Source organism: Oncorhynchus masou, chromosome 18, assembly GCF_036934945.1.
Source record: "Oncorhynchus masou masou isolate Uvic2021 chromosome 18, UVic_Omas_1.1, whole genome shotgun sequence".
Lineage (NCBI taxonomy): Eukaryota > Metazoa > Chordata > Actinopteri > Salmoniformes > Salmonidae > Oncorhynchus > Oncorhynchus masou.
This window is the reverse complement of record NC_088229.1, coordinates 39,840,908-39,861,181: the sequence shown is the minus strand read 5'-3', so window position 1 is coordinate 39,861,181 and position 20,274 is coordinate 39,840,908. Positions and strand designations below refer to the sequence as shown.

General features: G+C 42.0%; 1 protein-coding gene across 1 annotated transcript in view; it reads right to left on the bottom strand.

Moving 5' to 3' along the window:
- Window positions 1-17,871, bottom strand: part of LOC135504578 (cadherin EGF LAG seven-pass G-type receptor 3-like) — an 82,801-nt gene extending 64,930 nt beyond the window's left edge. Inside the window, 2 exon segments of the mRNA XM_064923287.1 lie at window positions 12,247-17,683; window positions 17,685-17,871. Of these exon segments, the coding sequence (XP_064779359.1) occupies window positions 12,247-17,683; window positions 17,685-17,834 (5,587 nt within the window). The 5' untranslated portion in view covers window positions 17,835-17,871.
- Window positions 17,872-20,274: the final 2,403 nt, after the last annotated feature.

Genomic DNA, 20,274 nt, shown 5'->3' with positions numbered 1-20,274 from the left:
TCACCCCTCTTTCCACTGCTCCAGAGTCCAATTGTGGTAAGCTTTACACCACTCCAGTCGATGCTTGGCATAGCTCATGGTGATCTTCGGCTTATGTGCGGCTGCTCAGCTATGGAAACCCATTTCATGAAGCTCCCGACAAACCGTTCTTGTGCTGACGTTGCTTCCAGAGTCAGTTTGGAACTCAGTCGTGAGTGTTGCAACCGAGGACAGACCATTTTTACACGTTCCGCGCTTCAGCACTCGGCGGTCCTGTTCTGTGAGCTTTTGTGGCCTACCTACTAAGCCATTGTTGCTCCTAGACGATACCAGCAGAAAGGGCAGACATTTTACGAACAGACTTGTTGGAAAGGAGTCACTGAGATTTTCAGTAAGGTCATTCTACTGCAAGTGTTTGTCTATGGAGACGACATGGCTGTGTTCTCGATGTTATACATTTTATACACAGCAACAGGTGTGGCTAAAAGAGCCAAATCCACTAATTTGAAGGGGTGTCCACATACTTTTGTGTACATTGTGTAGTTGACAACTACTGTATGTACAGCATATAATGAGAAATGACTCATTGACTATACTGCACTTACACAGACAAACACACACACAAACACCCACACACAAAATATGCCTGAACACTCCCTACAGGAAAATATATATATATATTTTTTATGTGTGTTGATTAAGTAAAGGATGATGCTGACAGAGGAAAGAGAGGGGATATTGAACCTTCCTGTCTCTTGTGTTTAATAAAGGGCATTACAGATAGATTATATAACGGGGAAATCCTATAACTGGAGCAGGAAGAGAAGGGTCTCTTTACGGACACTGTAAACTGTGTGAACTCTTTCCATCCCATGCATGACCAGTCAAGAACACAATTATGTCAGTTGGGCGGTAAACTAAAGTGTACCGCACACATTTTAAAACCCCGCTAGAGTCAATCTAAATAACATAATAAAAAAGGATCCCCATCAAACTCCCGTCAGTTTAAGCTAGAAATATCTGTTGTTTAGCATTGAATGAGTCTCAATCCACCGCATCCACCTGTGTTACACTTCCGCATCTGAGGTGAAAGGTGACAGAGCTAGAGCGGTGTTTGTCAGACCACGAGACATCCCCGAAAAATCGGTCTTCTCACTAAAAAGTCTGTAGCGTCCGAAACGGTTTGAAATACTAACTATTATAACCACTCCATGGGGAAAAAGTGTTAGGGGACTCGTCTAAAATTGGTACCGTCGATGTGCCTAGCATGTCTACCTCATTTCTACCGGCATGTCACCTGTGCAACTATAAGAGAAAATACTCTAGATCACATTTACTCCACACACAGAGAGGCATTCAAAGCTCTCCCTCGCCCTCCATTTGGCAAATCGGATCATAATTATATCCTCCTGATTCCTGCTTACATCCCAAACTCAAACAGGAAGTACCCGTGACACTCCCAATACGGAAGTGGTCCGATGAATTGGATGCAAAGCTACGGGACTGTTTCGCTAGCACAGACTGGAACATGTTCCGGGATTCATCCGATGGCATTGAGGAGTTGATCACATCTCCGGCTTCATTAATAAGTGCATTGACAACGTCGTCCCCACAGTGACATACGTACGTACGTACACATCCCAACCAGAAGCAAGGATTACAGGCAACATTACAGCCTAGAGCTGCCACTTTCAATGGGAGGGACACTAACCCGGACCCTTATAAGAAATCCTGCTACGCCCTCTGACGTCATCAAACAGGACTAAGATCGAATCCTACAACAATGGTTCTGAAACTCGTCGGATGTGGTAGGGCTTGGACAAAAGGAACACCTGCGTGAGAATGCTGACTACAGCTCAGCGTTCAACACCATAGTGCCCTCCAAGCTCGTCACTCAGTTAAGGCCCCTGGGACTGAACACCTCCCTCTGCAACTGGATCCTGGACTTCCTGACGGGCCGCCCCCAGGTGGTGAGGCTAGGCAACAACACATTTGCCACGATGACCCTCAACACTGGGGGCCCCTCAGGGTTGCGTGCTTAGTCCCCTCCTGTATTCCCTGTTCACCCGCGACTGTGTGGCTGCGAAGGACTTCAAAACCATCATAAAGTTTGCCGACAGACAACGGTGGTAGGCCTGATAACCGACAACAATGAGACAGCCTATAGGGAGGAGGTCAGTAAAACAAATGAGCTTATCGTGGACTAGAGGAAACGGGTTGCCGAACACATCCCCATTCACATCGATGGGGCTGTAGTAGAGCGGGTGGAGAGCTTAAAGTTCCTTGGTGTCCACATCACTAAAGATCTATCATGGTTCAAACACACCAACACAGTCGTGAAGAGGGCACCACACCTCTTCCCCCTCAGGAGACTGAAAAGATTTGGCATGGGCCCTCTTATCCTCAAAGCGTTCTACAGCTGCACCCTCGAGAGCATCTTGACTGGCTGCATCGCCGTTTGGTACGGCAACTGCTTGGCATCCGACCGCAAGGTGCTACAAATGGTAGTGCTTATGGCCTAGTATATCACTGCGGCCGAGCTCTCTGCCATCCAGGACCTCTATACCAGGCGGTGTCAGAGGAAGGCCCAAAAAATTGTTAAAGACTCCAACCACCCAAGCCACAGACTGTTCTCTCTTCTACCGCACAGCAAGCGGTACCAGTGCACCAAGTCTGGAACCAACAGAACCGTGAACAGCTTCTACCCACAAGCCATAAGACTACTAAACAATATTGCTAAATAGGTCATCAAATGGCTACCCGGATATCTGCACTGACCCTTTTTTGCACAAACACACTAACTCTTTTGCACATATAAGGCTGCTACTGTCTATGATCTATTTTGTTGCCTAGTCACTTTACCCCTACCTATATGTACAGTACATAGCTACCTCAATTACCTCGTACCCCTGCATGTCGACTCGGTACTGGTACTCCTTGTATATAGTCATGCTATTTTCTACTCCCTGTATATAGCCATGTTATTTTATACTCCCTGTATATAGTCATGTTATTTTATACTCCCTGCATATAGCCATGTTATTTCATATATAGTCATGTTATTTTATACTCCCTGTATATAGTCATGCTATTTTCTACTCATGTTATTTTATACTCCCTATGTATAGCCTGTTATTTTATATATAGCCCATGTTATTTTATACTCCCTGTATATAGTCATGCTATTTTCTACTCCCTGTATATAGCCATGTTATTTTTACTCCCTGTATATAGTCATGTTATTTTATACTCCCTGTATATAGTCATGTTATTTTCTACTCCCTGTATATATATGTCTGTATATATGTTATTTTATACTCCCTGTATATAGTCATATATAGTCATTATTTTATACTCCCTGTATATAGTCATGTTATTTTCATGTTATTTTATACTCCCTGTATAGTAGCCATGTTATTGTTATTTTATACTCCCTGTATATATAGTCATGTATATAGCCATTTTCTGTATACTCCCTGTATATAGTCATGTTATTTTCTACTCCCTGTATATAGTCATGCTATATTTATTTCTACTCCCTGTATATAGCCATGTTATTTTCTACTCCCTGTATATAGTCATGTTATTTTATACTCCCTGTATATAGCCATGTTATTTATATACTCATATGTATATAGTCATGTTATTTTATACTCCCTATGTATAGTCATCCCTATGTATAGCCATGTTATTTTCTACTCCCTGTGTATAGCCATGTTATTTTTTCTGTATATAGTCATGTTACTCCTCCCTGTATATATAGTCATGTTATTTTATACTCCCTGTATATAGTCATGTTATTTTATACTCCCTATGTATAGTCATGTTATTTTATACTCCCTATTTTATATAGTCATGTTATTTTATACTCCCTATGTATAGTCATGTTATTTTTTTATACATGTTATTTTATACTCCCTATGTATATAGCCATGTATAGCCATGTTATTTTATACTCCCTATGTATAGTCATGTTATTGTTATACTCCCTATATATAGCCATGTTATTTTATACTCCCTGTATATAGTCATGTTATTTCTACTCCCTGTATATAGTCATGTTATTTTATACTCCCATGTATATAGCCATGTTATTTTATACTCCCTGTATATAGTCATGTTATTTCTACTCCCTGTATATAGTCATGTTATTTCATGTTATTTTATACTCCCTGTATATAGTCTGTATATAGTCATGTTATTTTATACTCCCTGTATATAGTCATGTTATTTTATGTATATAGCCATGTTATTTTATACTCCCTGTATATAGTCATGTTATTTTATACTCCCTATGTATATAGCCATGTTATTTTATACTCCCTGTATATAGTCATGTTATTTTATACTCCCTGTATATAGTCATGTTATTTTATACTCCCTAGTATATAGTCATGTTATTTTCTACTCCCTATATATAGCCATGTTATTTTATACTCCCTGTATATAGTCATGTTATTTTATACTCCCTGTATATAGTCATGTTATTTTATACTCCTATATATAGTCATGTTATTTCTACTCCCTATGTATATAGTCATGTTATTTTATACTCCCTGTATATAGTCATGTTATTTTATACTCCCTGTATATAGTCATGTTATTTTATACTCCCATGTTATTTTATATGTATATAGTCATGTTATTTTATACTCCCTGTATATAGTCATGTTATTTTATACTCCCTGTATATAGTCATGTTATTTTATACTCCCTGTATATAGTCATGTTATTTTATACTCCCTGTATATAGCCATGTTATTTTATACTCCCTGTATATAGTCATGTTATTTTATACTCCCTGTATATAGTCATGTTATTTTATACTCCCTGTATATAGTCATGTTATTTTATACTCCCTCATGTATAGTCATGTTATTTATATACTCCCTGTATATAGTCATGTTATTTTATACTCCCTGTATATAGTCATGTTATTTTATACTCCCTATGTATAGTCATGTTATTTTATACTCCCTATGTATAGCCATGTTATTTTATACTCCCTATGTATAGTCATGTTATTTTATACTCCCTGTATATAGTCATGTTATTTTATACTCCCTGTATATAGTCATGTTATTTTATACTCCCTGTATATAGTCATGTTATTTTATAGTCTCCCTGTATATATGCATGTATATAGTCATGTTATTTTATACTCCTGTATATAGTCATGTATATAGCCATGTTATTTTATACTCCCTGTATATAGTCATGTTATTTTATACTCCCTATGTATAGTCATGTTATTTTATACTCCCTATGTATAGCCATGTTATTTTATACTCCCTATGTATATAGTCATGTTATTTTATACTCCCTGTATATAGTCATGTTATTTTATACTCCCTATGTATAGCCATGTTATTTTATACTCCCTGTATATAGTCATGTTATTTCTACTCCCTATGTATAGCCATGTTATTTTATACCCTGTATATAGTCATGTTATTTTATACTCCCTATATATAGTCATGTTATTTTATACTCCCATGTTATTTTATACTCCCTGTATATAGTCATGTTATTTATACTCCCTGTATATAGTCATGTTATTTTATACTCCCTGTATATAGTCATGTTATTTTATACTCCCTATATATAGTAGCCATGTTATTTTATACTCCCATGTTATTTTATAGTCATGTTATTTTATACTCCCTGTATATAGTCATGTTATTTCTACTCCCTGTATATAGCCATGTTATTTTATACTCCATATGTATAGCCATGTTATTTTATACTCCCTATGTATAGTCATGTTATTTTATACTCCCTATGTATAGTCATGTTATTTTATACTCCCTATGTATAGTCATGTTATTTTATACTCCCTGTATATAGTCATGTTATTTTATACTCCCTATGTATAGCCATGTTATTTTATACTCCTATGTATAGCCATGTTATTTTATACTCCCTGTGTATAGCCATGTTATTTTATACTCCCTATGTATAGTCATGTTATTTTATACTCCCTATGTATAGCCATGCCATGTTATTTTATACTCCCTATGTATAGCCATGTTATTTTATACTCCTATGTATAGTCATGTTATTTTATACTCCCTATGTATAGTCATGTTATTTTATACTCCCTATGTATAGCCATGTATAGTATCATGTTATTTTATACTCCCTATGTATAGTCATGTTATTTTATACTCCCTATGTATAGCCATGTTATTTTATACTCCCTGTATATAGTCATGTTATTTCTACTCCCTGTATATAGCCATGTTATTTTATACTCCCTGTATATAGTCATGTTATTTTATACTCCCTGTGTATAGTCATGTTATTTTATACTCCCTGTATATAGTCATGTTATTTTATACTCCCTGTATATAGTCATGCCATGTTATTTTATACTCCCTGTATATAGTCATGTTATTTTATACTCCCTGTATATAGTCATGTTATTTCTACTCCCTGTATATAGTCATGTTATTTTATACTCCCCATGTTATACTCCCTGTATAGTCATGTTATTTCTACTCCCTGTATATAGTCATGTTATTTTATACTCCCTGTATATAGCCATGTTATTTTATACTCCCTATGTATAGTCATGTTATTTTATACTCCCTATGTATAGCCATGTTATTTTATTCTCCCCATGTTATTTTATACTCCCTATGTATAGTCATGTATAGTCATGTTATTTTATACTCCCTATGTATAGTCATGTTATTTTATACTCCCTATGTATAGTATCATGTTATTTTATACTCCCTATGTATAGCCATGTTATTTTATACTCCCTGTATATAGTCATGTTATTTCTACTCCCTGTATATAGTCATGTTATTTTCTACTCCCTGTATATAGCCATGTTATTTTATACTCCCTGTATATAGTCATGTTATTTTATACTCCCTGTGTATAGCCATGTTATTTTATACTCCCTATGTATAGTCATGTTATTTTATACTCCCTGTATATAGTCATGTTATTTTATACTCCCTGTGTATAGCCATGTTATTTTATACTCCCTATGTATAGTCATGTTATTTTATACTCCCTGTATATAGCCATGTTATTTTATACTCCCTATGTATAGTCATGTTATTTCTACTCCCTATGTATAGTCATGTTATTTTATACTCCCTATTTATAGTCATGTTATTTTATACTCCCTATGTATAGTCATGTTATTTTATACTCCCTGTATATAGTCATGTTATTTTATACTCCCTATGTGTAGCCATGTTATTTTATACTCCCTATGTATAGCCATGTTATTTTATATAGTCATGTTATTTTATACTCCCTATGTATAGTCATGTTATTTTATACTCCCTATGTATAGCCATGTTATTTTATACTCCCTATGTATAGCCATGTTATTTTATACTCCCTGTATATAGTCATGTTATTTTATACTCCCTATATATAGTCATGTTATTTTATAGTCATGTTATTTTATACTCCCTATGTATAGTCATGTTATTTTATACTCCCTATGTATAGCCATGTTATTTTATACTCATGTATATAGTCATGTTATTTCTACTCCCTGTATATAGCCATGTTATTTTATACTCCCTGCATATAGTCATGTTATTTTATACTCCCTGTGTATAGCCATGTTATTTTATACTCCCTATGTATAGTCATGTTATTTTATACTCCCTGTATATAGCCATGTTATTTTATACTCCCTGTATATAGCCATGTTATTTTATACTCCCTGTATATAGTCATGTTATTTTATACTCCCTGTATAGTCATGTCTGTATATAGTCATGTTATTTTATACTCCCTGTATATAGCCATGTTATTTTATACTCCCTATGTATAGTCATGTTATTTTATACTCCCTATGTATAGCCATGTTATTTTATACTCCCTATGTATAGTCATGTTATTTTATACTCCCTATGTATAGTCATGTTATTTTATACTCCCTGTATATAGTCATGTTATTTTATACTCCCTATTTATAGTCATGTTGTTTTATACTCCCTATGTATAGCCATGTTATTTTATACTCCCTATGTATAGTCATGTTATTTTATACTCCCTATGTATAGTCATGTTATTTTATACTCCCTATGTATAGTCATGTTATTTTATACTCCCTATGTATAGTCATGTTATTTTATACTCCCTATGTATAGTCATGTTATTTTATACTCCCTATGTATAGCCATGTTATTTTATACTCCCTGTATATAGTCATGTTATTTTAAACTCCCTGTATATAGTCATGTTATTTTATACTCCCTATGTATAGTCATGTTATTTTATACTCCCTGTATATAGTCATGCTATTTTCTACTCCCTGTATATAGCCATGTTATTTTATACTCCCTGTATATAGTCATGTTATTTTATACTCCCTGTATATAGTCATGCTATTTTCTACTCCCTGTATATAGCCATGTTATTTTATACTCCCTGTATATAGTCATGCTATTTTCTACTCCCTGTATATAGCCATGTTATTTTCTACTCCCTGTATATAGTCATGTTATTTCTACTCCCTGTATATAGTTATGCTATTTTCTACTCCCTGTATATAGTCATGTTATTTTATACTCCCTGTATATAGTCATGTTATTTTATACTCCCTGTATATAGTCATGCTATTTTCTACTCCCTGTATATAGCCATGTTATTGTATACTCCCTGTATATAGTCATGCTATTTTCTACTCCCTGTATATAGCCATGTTATTTTCTACTCCCTGTATATAGTCATGCTATTTTCTACTCCCTGTATATAGCCATGTTATTTTCTACTCCCTGTATATAGTCATGTTATTTTATACTCCCTGTATATAGCCATGTTATTTTATACTCAATGTATATAGCCATGTTATTTTATACTCCCTATGTATAGCCATGTTATTTCTACTCCCTGTGTATAGCCATGTTATTTTCTACTCCCTTTAAATAGTCATGTTATTTCTACTCCCTGTATATAGTCATGTTATTTTATACTCCCTATGTATAGCCATGTTATTTTATACTCCCTATGTATAGTCATGTTATTTTATACTCCCTATGTATAGTCATGTTATTTTATACTCCCTATGTATAGTCATGTTATTTTATACTCCCTATGTATAGCCATGTTATTTTATACTCCCTATGTATAGTCATGTTATTCTATACTCCCTATGTATAGCCATGTTATTTCTACTCCCTGTATATAGTCATGTTATTTTCTACTCCCTGTATATAGCCATGTTATTTCTACTCCCTGTATATAGTCATGTTATTTTATACTCCCTGTATATAGTCATGTTATTTTATACTCCCTGTATATAGCCATGTTATTTTATACTCCCTGTATATAGTCATGTTATTCCTACTCCCTATATATAGTCATGTTATTTTCTACTCCCTGTATATAGCCATGTTATTTTAAACTCCCTGTATATAGTCATGTTATTTTATACTCCCTGTATATAGCCATGTTATTTTATACTCCCTATGTATAGTCATGTTATTTTATACTCCCTATGTATAGCCATGTTATTTTATACTCCCTATGTATAGTCATGTTATTTTATACTCCCTATGTATAGTCATGTTATTTTATACTCCCTATGTATAGTCATGTTATTTTATACTCCCTATGTATAGCCATGTTATTTTATACTCCCTGTATATAGTCATGTTATTTCTACTCCCTGTATATAGTCATGTTATTTTCTACTCCCTGTATATAGCCATGTTATTTTATACTCCCTGTATATAGTCATGTTATTTTATACTCCCTGTGTATAGCCATGTTATTTTATACTCCCTATGTATAGTCATGTTATTTTATACTCCCTGTATATAGTCATGTTATTTTATACTCCTATGTATAGCCATGTTATTTTATACTCCCTATGTATAGTCATGTTATTTTATACTCCCTGTATATAGCCATGTTATTTTATACTCCCTATGTATAGTCATGTTATTTCTACTCCCTATGTATAGTCATGTTATTTTATACCATGTTATTTATAGTCATGTTATTTTATACTCCCTATGTATAGTCATGTTATTTTATACTCCCTGTATATAGTCATGTTATATATGTATAGTCATGTTATTTTTATATATCCCTATGTTTAGCCATGTTATTTTATACTCCCTATGTATAGCCATGTTATTTTATACTCCCTATGTATAGTCATGTTATTTTATACTCCCTATGTATAGCCATGTTATTTTATACTCCCTATGTATAGCCATGTTATTTTATACTCCCTGTATATAGTCATGTTATTTTATACTCCCTATGTATAGTCATGTTATTTTATACTCCCTATGTATAGTCATGTTATTTTATACTCCCTATGTATAGCCATGTTATTTTATACTCCCTGTATATAGTCATGTTATTTCTACTCCCTGTATATAGCCATGTTATTTTATACTCCCTGCATATAGTCATGTTATTTTATACTCCCTGTGTATAGCCATGTTATTTTATACTCCCTATGTATAGTCATGTTATTTTATACTCCCTGTATATAGCCATGTTATTTTATACTCCCTGTATATAGCCATGTTATTTTATACTCCCTGTATATAGTCATGTTATTTTATACTCCCTATGTATAGTCATGTTATTTCTACTCCCTGTATATAGTCATGTTATTTTATACTCCCTGTATATAGCCATGTTATTTTATACTCCCTATGTATAGTCATGTTATTTTATACTCCCTATGTATAGCCATGTTATTTTATACTCCCTATGTATAGTCATGTTATTTTATACTCCCTATGTATAGTCATGTTATTTTATACTCCCTGTATATAGTCATGTTATTTTATACTCCCTATTTATAGTCATGTTGTTTTATACTCCCTATGTATAGCCATGTTATTTTATACTCCCTATGTATAGTCATGTTATTTTATACTCCCTATGTATAGTCATGTTATTTTATACTCCCTATGTTATTTTATATCCCTGTATATAGTCATGTTATTTTATACTCCCTATGTATAGTCATGTTATTTTATACTCCCTATGTATAGTCATAGTCATTATTTTATACTCCCTATGTATAGCCATGTTATTTTATACTCCCTATATATAGTCATGTTATTTTAAACTCCCTGTATATAGTCATGTTATTTTATACTCCCTATGTATAGTCATGTTATTTTATACTCCCTGTATATAGTCATGTTATTTCTACTCCCTATGTATAGCCATGTTATTTTTACTCATTATTCCCATTTGTTATTCACTGTGTATTTATTCCTCATTTCACTATTTCTATTTTCTATCTTAACTTTGACTTGGAACATAAGTAAGTAAGTGTTCCACTATTAGTCTACACCTGTTGTCTACAAAGCATGTGACAAATACAACTGATTTAATGCTCATTTGCCTTTCCTCTCCACAGCTTTCTGTCTACACCCATATGTACTGTGCAGACACACACAAACACAGATACACATGCAAGCACTCGCGCACGCACACACACAAAAGAGGGGAAGTGGTGTTGTGTGTTGGTGCCCCAGGGAAGGAAAGACAGACAGATGGATGGAGACAGATATCAAATGAGTACAGGCCTGGCCGGCTGTCCTGCTGGGATCTTAGACCGACTATATTACATCTTAATCTCCCCTCTCTCTAGTCTCAGTAAAGAGCAGAGAGATAGAGAGAGAGAGGGAGCATGAGAGCCAAAGAGAGAGAGAGAGAGTGAGAGAGAGGAGAGAGAGAGAGAGAGAGAGAGAGAGAGAGAGAGAGAGTCAGAGAGTCAGAGAGAGAGAGAGAGAGGGAGAAAGAGGGAGAGAGAGAGAGAGATTGTGAAGGGGAGAAGAGAGGGGAGGCTGACTGTATTTAATTATAATCTCATAACACTCCAGTCCTAGAGGAGAGGAGTCGGCTGAGAGAGGCTGGATAAAAGCTCTGTAAATAGACCAGCAGGTCTCAAAAAAACACGGGCCATATAAAAGCTCTTTAACAAACTAAAAAAATGCATGACTGTTGTACAGTAAAATAAATCATAAACCATCCTTACCAGGAAGTTTATCATTTCATGCCCCTCGTCGCCTATTTCATTTAATTCACAAAAATAACTTAAATCATGGATCAAGAGCCTAAGTATCCCAAATACCCCTCATTCACATTTTCTGACAGGCCCTTCCCACACCCTCTCTCTCAGACACACACACAAACCAACCCCCACCCTCTTTTCCCCCCACACACAAACCAACACCATCTCTTTCACACACATCTCTCTCTCCCCCTCCCTCTCTCACACATCCAGCCACACTTTATCCCTCTGTCTCTCACCTGTGACAGTGATGAGCATGGGGGCCACCAAGGCTCTGTTGTTGTCCAGCTTGCGGCTCAGCCGGATCTCCCCACTGCTGTGGTTGAGCAGCAGCAGGTGTAGGTCGTTTCCCCGGGCAATGGAGTAGTACAGGTGGTCTGACACATCAGGGTCGTGGGCCGGGACCCGGCCGATCACGTCGCTGGGGAAACTATTGGAGCGGTTGGACACAAAGTTGTTGAAGACGATCTGGAAGTCCTGGAGTTGGGGCCGGTTGTCGTTCTGGTCCACCAGCCGGATGCGCACCGTGGCCCGGCTCACCAGGGGGGCTGAGGTGGCCTGGACCACGATCACGTACTCAGAGCGGGCCTCGTAGTCAAGGTCGATGAGGGAGGTGAGCTCCCCGGAGAAGATGTCCATCTGGAAGATCTCAGGAATGTTGCCTTCTACGATTTGATACATGATTTGGGCGTTGGTCCCCTCGTCTGGGTCTGTGGCTGTGATCTGGGCCACCACCGACCCCACAGCGCTGTTCTCCTTCACCAGAACCTCAAAGTCGTCTGCCGGGAAGACAGGAGCGTTGTCGTTGACGTCGAGAACAGTCACCTGGATGTGGACGGGCGTCCGCTGGGGAGGCACACCGCGGTCCACGGCGTACGCCGTCAGCTCATAGAATGGAACACTCTCGCGGTCCAGACGACGGACCGTGCGTACGATGCCCGATGTGGGCTCGATGGTGAAGTCTCCGTCACCGTCCTCCCCATTCTGGAAGGTGTACTGGACGCGGCCGTTGGCGTGGGCATCTCGGTCCATTGCGGATATCTGTAGGACGCTAGTGAAGGGTGGGGCGTCTTCACTGACGGTGCCCTGGTACCTTGGGCTGAGGAACTGTGGTGCGTTGTCGTTCACATCGTTCACATTCACCTCTACATAGGTGGTGTCAGACTTCTGTGGGATGCCGTTGTCCCGGGCGGTGATGGCCAGAGTGTAGGTCATCTGGTCTTCGTAGTCCAGCTCGGCCTGCAGGGTGATGGCTCCGCTGGATGGGTCAATGCGGAACTGGGGGATGTTGTCTTCCAGGAAGTAGGTGATGCGAGAGTTTTCGCCAACGTCATCATCCGTGGCGCTGATGACCACAACCGTGCTGCCCGGGGGGCGGTCCTCGTTCACGGTCACAGAGTAGTGAGCACTCTGGAACACGGGCCGGTGTGTGTTGGCGTCCGTGATGTTGACGTGGACCTGGCATGTGTCATGTAGCGTGCGGTCGGAAGCCGTCACAGTCAGAACGTATCGGCGCTCCTGTTTGTAGTCGAGCGGCAGTGCTAGAGAGACCAGCCCCGACCCTCCGGCTGTGCTTATGGCAAAGCGGTTACGCGTGTTGCCCCCCGTGATCTGATAGGTGACCGCACTGTTGACATCACGGTCGACCGCGGTCACAATGACCACACTGGTGCCCACAGCTGCGTCCTCGTTGAGCCTCACAAAGTACTCTTTCTGCAGGAACTCTGGCCTGTTGTCATTGACGTCCATCACTGTTATAGTCACGCTGGCTGTGGCGGAGAGAGGTGGGACGCCATAGTCTCTGGCCTCCACCCCAAAGAAGAAGTGTTCCACAGACTCCCGGTCCAGAGCCGAGCTGACCGTCACCCAGCCCGTGGCGGAGTTAATGACGAAGGGCGTGTCAGGGCTGGTGCCAGTCAGCCTGTACTCCAGACGGGCGTTGTCCCCAGAGTCTGTGTCGATGGCCTGGATGTGGAGGATGGAGCTGCCCACGGGGGCGCTCTCCAGCACTGACGCCTGGAACGGCGTGGACACGAAGATGGGAGGGTTGTCGTTGACGTCGGTCACCTGCACGCTGATGATACCTGTGTTATTGGAGAGGGGCGGCCGGCCGTTGTCCTGGGCTCGTACCCTCAGAGTGTACTCCCTCTCTGCCTCAAAGTCCAGAGGGGCAACTACCTGGATCTCCCCCGTCACACTGTCGATGGAGAACTGGCCCCGGCTGTTCCCACTGATGATGTTGTAGTGGACGGCCGCGTTGCTATCCTTATCATGGTCCGTAGCGCTCACCCTCAGGATCTCAGAGTGGGGCCGCACGTCCTCCCTGACCGCCACCACATAGCGCTTCTCGCTGAACTGGGGCACGTTGTCGTTCTCGTCCAGCACCGTGATGGAGACCTTAACGATGGCCGAGCGGGGCCCGGGCTCCCTTCCCTGGTCGCTGGCCTCCACGTGGAGGGTGTAGCGTTCGTTGGTCTCCCGGTCGACCACGCCCCGCGTGGTGATCAACCCTGAGCGGGGGTCGATCTCAAATGCGGCCCGGGCCGCAGCAGCGGTGTCTCCTATGAAGCGGTAGCGGATGTTGGCGTTGGACGGGGCATCCAGGTCAGTGGCTCGGAGCTGCAGGATGGGGTAGCCCTCCTCCACGTTCTCCCGGATGGTCTCCCGGTACTCTGTGTGCTCAAAGATAGGCGAGTGGTCATTGCGGTCGGCCACAGTGATTGCCACCATGGTGGTGCCAGAGAGGCGTGGAGAGCCGTGGTCTGATGCCGTGACCCGGAAGTAGTGCAGGTCCATGTGCTCCCTGTCCAGCACCTGGGAAGTGGTGATGAGGCCCGTGTCAGGGTCGATGTGGAAGTAGTCCGTGGATCTGCTGTTCATGAGAGGGGCCATGGTGTAGCTGAGCCTGCCTGCTTCACCTGCGTCTGGGTCGGTGGCTGACATGGGTATGACTGAGGTGCCTGGGGGCTGGTTTTCTGGAACCTGGACCTGGAAGTTATACTGGGAGAAGTGAGGGTGTCTGTTGGCAGCTCGGCGAGTGCGCCCCACCACCAAAACCTCTTTCCCTCTGTCCTCCTCACCTTCATCTTCCACGGTCTGCCTTCCCAAGCTTCTCTCTCCCCTTGACCTGTGCCTTTCCTCCTCGTCTTCCTGTGTGCTTTCAGCCCCCTGCCACACTTTCTTCCCCTCCTCTTTTCCTCCTTCACCACTCTGTGTCTGTGTGAGACTGGCCCTCTCCTGACCTTTCTCTCTCTCACCCTCTGCTTCTACAGTCTCATCTGTCTGGGCTGTGGCTCTCTTTGTTATTCCCTCTGACTCCCACTCCTCCACTTCCTCCCTCCGTGCCTCTCTGGCCTGTCTCTCTCCCTCCCCCACCTGTAATTTGCCTCCCCCAGACCCCTCCTCAACCTTGCCACCCATATGCCTTTCTGGCTGACTGACACCTTCCTGTTGTAATGGCACCAGTTTACCTGATTTTAATTGCGGGCGAGTGCCCCCCTGGACATTAGTTAAGCTGTCGCCTGAGCTGCTGTCAACACACGCAGTGTAGAGCAATTCTTCAGGGACCAAGCCCAGCTGTGTCTGTGAGCATAGTCCACTCAGATCCACTGGCTCTTGTCTACTATTGGCACCATTTCTTTCATGATTCATCTGAACATGCTCCTCTTTGTTTTCCTTGTTGTTGTTATTGTGGTTCTGGTTGTAATTTCTGATATTGTTATTATTGTTATTATTGTTGACCTTGTGAACATTCTCCCCAAAAAATGGCTGAAAGTGGTGAGCCGAATATACCTGTTTACTTGGAGAAATCTGGGTAGAGGTTTTGATGGATGCTGTCCATTGTGCCTGTGGTGCTGAACCTATGTGAAAGGGAGGGGGTCTGTAGAGGAGGCTAGTCCGTGGCTGGGAATATGAGTCTGAGTCACTATCCCGTTCAGTTAGATTGAGCTCCATGGAGAATGAGAAGGCGTTTGCGATAACGAGATCCCTGTGAGTGACACCAGACTTAATTACACCAGCGTGTACCGAGGCTGCTATAGTGAGAGCGGCGATGGAAGAAAATATAGGGGTGACGATAGCTGACTCATTGTGAGCTGGCTCAGACTGAGGATGAGGAACATTGGCTCGAGCAGCCGATTCTGCTGCCTGTATGTCGTCATGGAATAAGGAAAATGAGCTAGTAGAATTTCTGTTTTCATAACCGGTTCCGTTAGATGGCAAACATAGACTATCCGTGATATTTGTGGTGGGGGGAAATTGGATGTCGAGATTACTCACTTCTATGCTTCCCCTGGGACCTATAACGTTGGCTGAAAGTCCTCCCCCCACATCCATCCGCTGCAAACCACAACACCTCGTTCCGAGGAGAGACCCCCAGGGTAACCCCTTACTCTCTAACCGGGGTTGAGCGCTCTGTTCTCGGCCTGTCAAAACTGATATTCTCTGTGGCGGAGCAGCCGGCTCCATAAACTTGGTTGTTAGATAAACGGAGGCCAAATCATTATCCAAATCATTTTTGTTCACGTGTTTGTTACCTTGTGCCTTCCATCCCTCCCTCCTCCTGCCCAGAACCATAGCATGCCCAGGACTGGGGCTGGCGTGGAGCCTGTCTCGGGTATGCCTGAAATAACAACCTGTGAGGGCCATGGCCCATTCAGTAATCCCGGGTGACTGGTAACATCTGGCTGCACTGCCTGCGGTGGCTGCGCTGAGATAGCATTGGCAGGGGCCTTGCACCACGCTCCTCCCCGTTCTCCCAATGGCTTTAGTAAACGAACGATTACAACCATCACTGGTGAGATCGATAACATTGTGACTACTTAAATGAGAACAAGCACCGGTGGCCACCTCGCCGGTGTCCAAAGTATTATTGCCCAAATGAGAGTGAGGAGGGCCCCATGGCAGCTGTCCAGGTGGTTGCTTAGCTGTAGATATTTGCTGTGTTGGGGGAAGTGGCCGGTGAAGGGTCCTTGTGCACCTTTCAGAAGCCCCTCGAACGTCTTTAACAATCTCCGACGACTCGCTTTCAGGTCCCTGGTGTTGGCCGCGCACAAAGACTCTCCCTGTGTCGGGTTTGGCGGGCGGCAGAGAGGGTGGTGACCGTGCGCAATCTCTAGTCCTTTGTATATACCGCTTTTTGGCCTTTTGAACCCACGAACAGAAAACAGGTGAAACAACGCCCCTCTCCCCACCGCTGCTCCTGCTCCTACCTGCAGGTTGGGGGTGCCTGACTCCATTCCACGGCCCTCTCGCACCTCCTTCTTCGGTGCACAGCGGTTTAAAAGGGTCTCCGTGCGCCCTCTGCCATACAAAAGGACTCCAAACCGGGAATGCTGGTTCCGATTGGAGCCGTCCCGATGGGAGACGTTGTAACGTACACCTGGGGCAGATCACCGAACCACTGCTGCTCGCCAAGACCCCAGCTTCCCTTGGATGGCTCGGTGTCTCAGGGCAGGGTCCCGGGCTCCAACGAAAGGTCCCTGCTAACTTCCCCGGGTTAACCGCGAACAAAGGACTGAGGAGCAGGTGGAGAAGAAGTGGTGAGAGCAGGCTGGAACCCAGTAGCAGTGCAGCCATTAGTCTGGTAAGATCCTTTCTCCTTCCCCCTTTCTCCCTCTCACCACTCTCTCTTTCTATCTCCCTCTCTTCCGAGTGCGTCTCTCTCTCTCTTCGGTCGCCGGCTAGGTAGCCAGCTCCAGCGGCACCGCCCGACACCTTCCCCCGTGCTCCCCCGTCTCTCCGTGGGCCCGGGAAGTTGGCATTTACTCGCTGTGTTCGGTAGAACTCGGTCTGTCGGCGTCAGGGGTGCAGCAACTCTCCCTTTCATTCATATCCAACATGGCTCTCAGCAGACCCTGGTGGTACTATCCATCCTCGCGTTACGCTCTCCTCCTCTCAACACCCCTCCCCCTCGCTGCTCTCTTCCTCCGCCTCCCTGCTTTATTCCAGCTCGCAGGGCTGTTAAACCACCGTAGCCGCCATAGCCACAACTGGAAGGCGACTCGGAACTATATCTCACTCGCATTCATATTTTAGTAAACCCATCTAAATCAATTAAATTGTATATGGGCTATAGCGGAACATAGTAGCAATGAAGCATATGAAACCTAATGGCATTTTTGGTAATAATTATAAATATGTAGGCTTTATTAAATATTAAATTATAACACAGGGGGCACTGTAAATTATATTTATTATTGCACATTGTAGCCTAATACATTTCAAAGACAGTTAGGCCCATGTTATATAGCCTACAAAAAGGAATTGAGCCTCTCCATGACGTCATGCTCTGCCAACACATCGATGAGTAATTAGTAGGCTACCTATTCATTGCTTTTCCTGCGATGTGGTCATCACCCTTCACTTATTATTTGAATCAAACATGAATTCATATGAATATGACCAATATATTTCGTTGTATTTACAAAGTGGATTAAAATTCGTTTATATGGAAATATATTTTTTATTTATTCCAAATTCAGTCACATAATCCATTCTGATGGTAAATTCTACAACCTAAAATGAAATCCCCACATTTTGGAAATGGCTGAGGGAGGGAAGGCGTGTCTGGCAGCCTTGACTTGCATCATCGGATGTGTTGTGGCACAAAATAGTTCTGCTATGAAAACCAATCTGTGTTTCTCTCAGTCTGGCTGTCGCCGCCGCCACGGTTGGAGCTGATCCACGCATGTTGAAATATTCATGCTCCGACCACAATAATAAAGTGCACAAAAAAAAATCTAAACCCTCGCGCTCTATGTTCTCGCTTCTATCCTTCTGTCGGAGCTGAGAACAGTAAGTAATTAGGCGCTAGGAAGCGAGGGCCAGGCAGTCAGCCATGTTGGGTATCATGGCTTGCCATGCCTGCACACCAACAATAATTGCTGTGAAAAGTAGGTTAGGTTATACTGGCGAGCCGCCCTGTCCGTGATTAGGACGGATACATGTCGACACGCGCAAAGTCGTCTAGACAAACTGGCGCTTGTGATATTATACTGAAATAGTGGGAGGAAGAAAATCCAAGTAGGCTACATTACAGGCTACGATTCCATGATTTTCCTACGTTTAATATAAATAATGTATCCGGATATAAACACATTTTCGTATGAATGGAAAGTACCTGAAATGTGAAGTGACACCAAAGCAGGGTGCTGTAAGATGTTATCTGTTCATAACGTAGCCTAAGACTCTGAGCCATGGAGTACTATATGTTCAGCATTTCACCCAAGCCCAGTGTCAATATCATTAACTTAAGAAAAAGGGAAGTAATGAAACAAGACAAAAACTTGATGGGATGGATGAGCAGGCAATGGGACATTTCAGCATTACAAAACCATGGACCGCGTCCATATAAACAATGCTGAAAGAAGCCTACACTAGGAAGCCCTGTCAAACACTTTAACCAAATAACTGTACGTTTGGGCAGTCCACACCGTGGATTTCTTTCCGAGGAGAAATGACTAAGCCAACATGTTACAGCACCATGGACAGCGGCGTTCCAAATCAGCCTGCTGCATCACTCGGCCCATTTAAGTCTACATAAGACATGTTAAATGATCATTGTTACTCAAAACATTTCACAAATATTAGCTTTTACAAAATTGTAGAAAATGACACAAAAATAATACAGGCTCAGACTGTGTTATGCAGAGGCCAACCAATTACGCAACATTGCTCTGGCAATGCAACATTCATTTTTAAGAGCAGTAATTAGTCAGCTATATACACTCCTCTTGGTTAATGCACGTTTAGCCTTACGCGGGTGCTTATATATATGCACGCATGCGTTTTAGAATGTATAGACACAGCACCCTTTTCAAGATGCGGGTGTGTCCAAATTTAGCTGCTTGGCTCCCCTCCACGCAACAGTGGATCAATAAGCTCTGACTCCTCAATGGGGGGGTCTCCTAACTGCGCAAGCCGCCATGCAAGACCCTGCTTTCCAACGGTGCGAGTTGCCATGGGAACAGTGAAAGTGGGGGTACTTTTAGCCTCTGGTGGATTATACCCCTCGGAGGGGTTGAACGTGCAGGGAGGGAGGGGTGGTGTTGAGGCTTTCTTCACTCATTTTGCCTGCCAGTCACATACTCCGTAATTGCATGCCCCCGGCCCCTCTCTCCTTGTCTGACCAGGCCCCGTGCCACAGTCGCCAGATCCTTCCCCCTCCCTGAAATCCTGAGCGGCAGGTGGTAGCGGAGGCCCGGTGTGCATCTGGCTTCGACCGGAAATGATGAGGCAGTAATACATTCATGAGATGTGACCGAGGT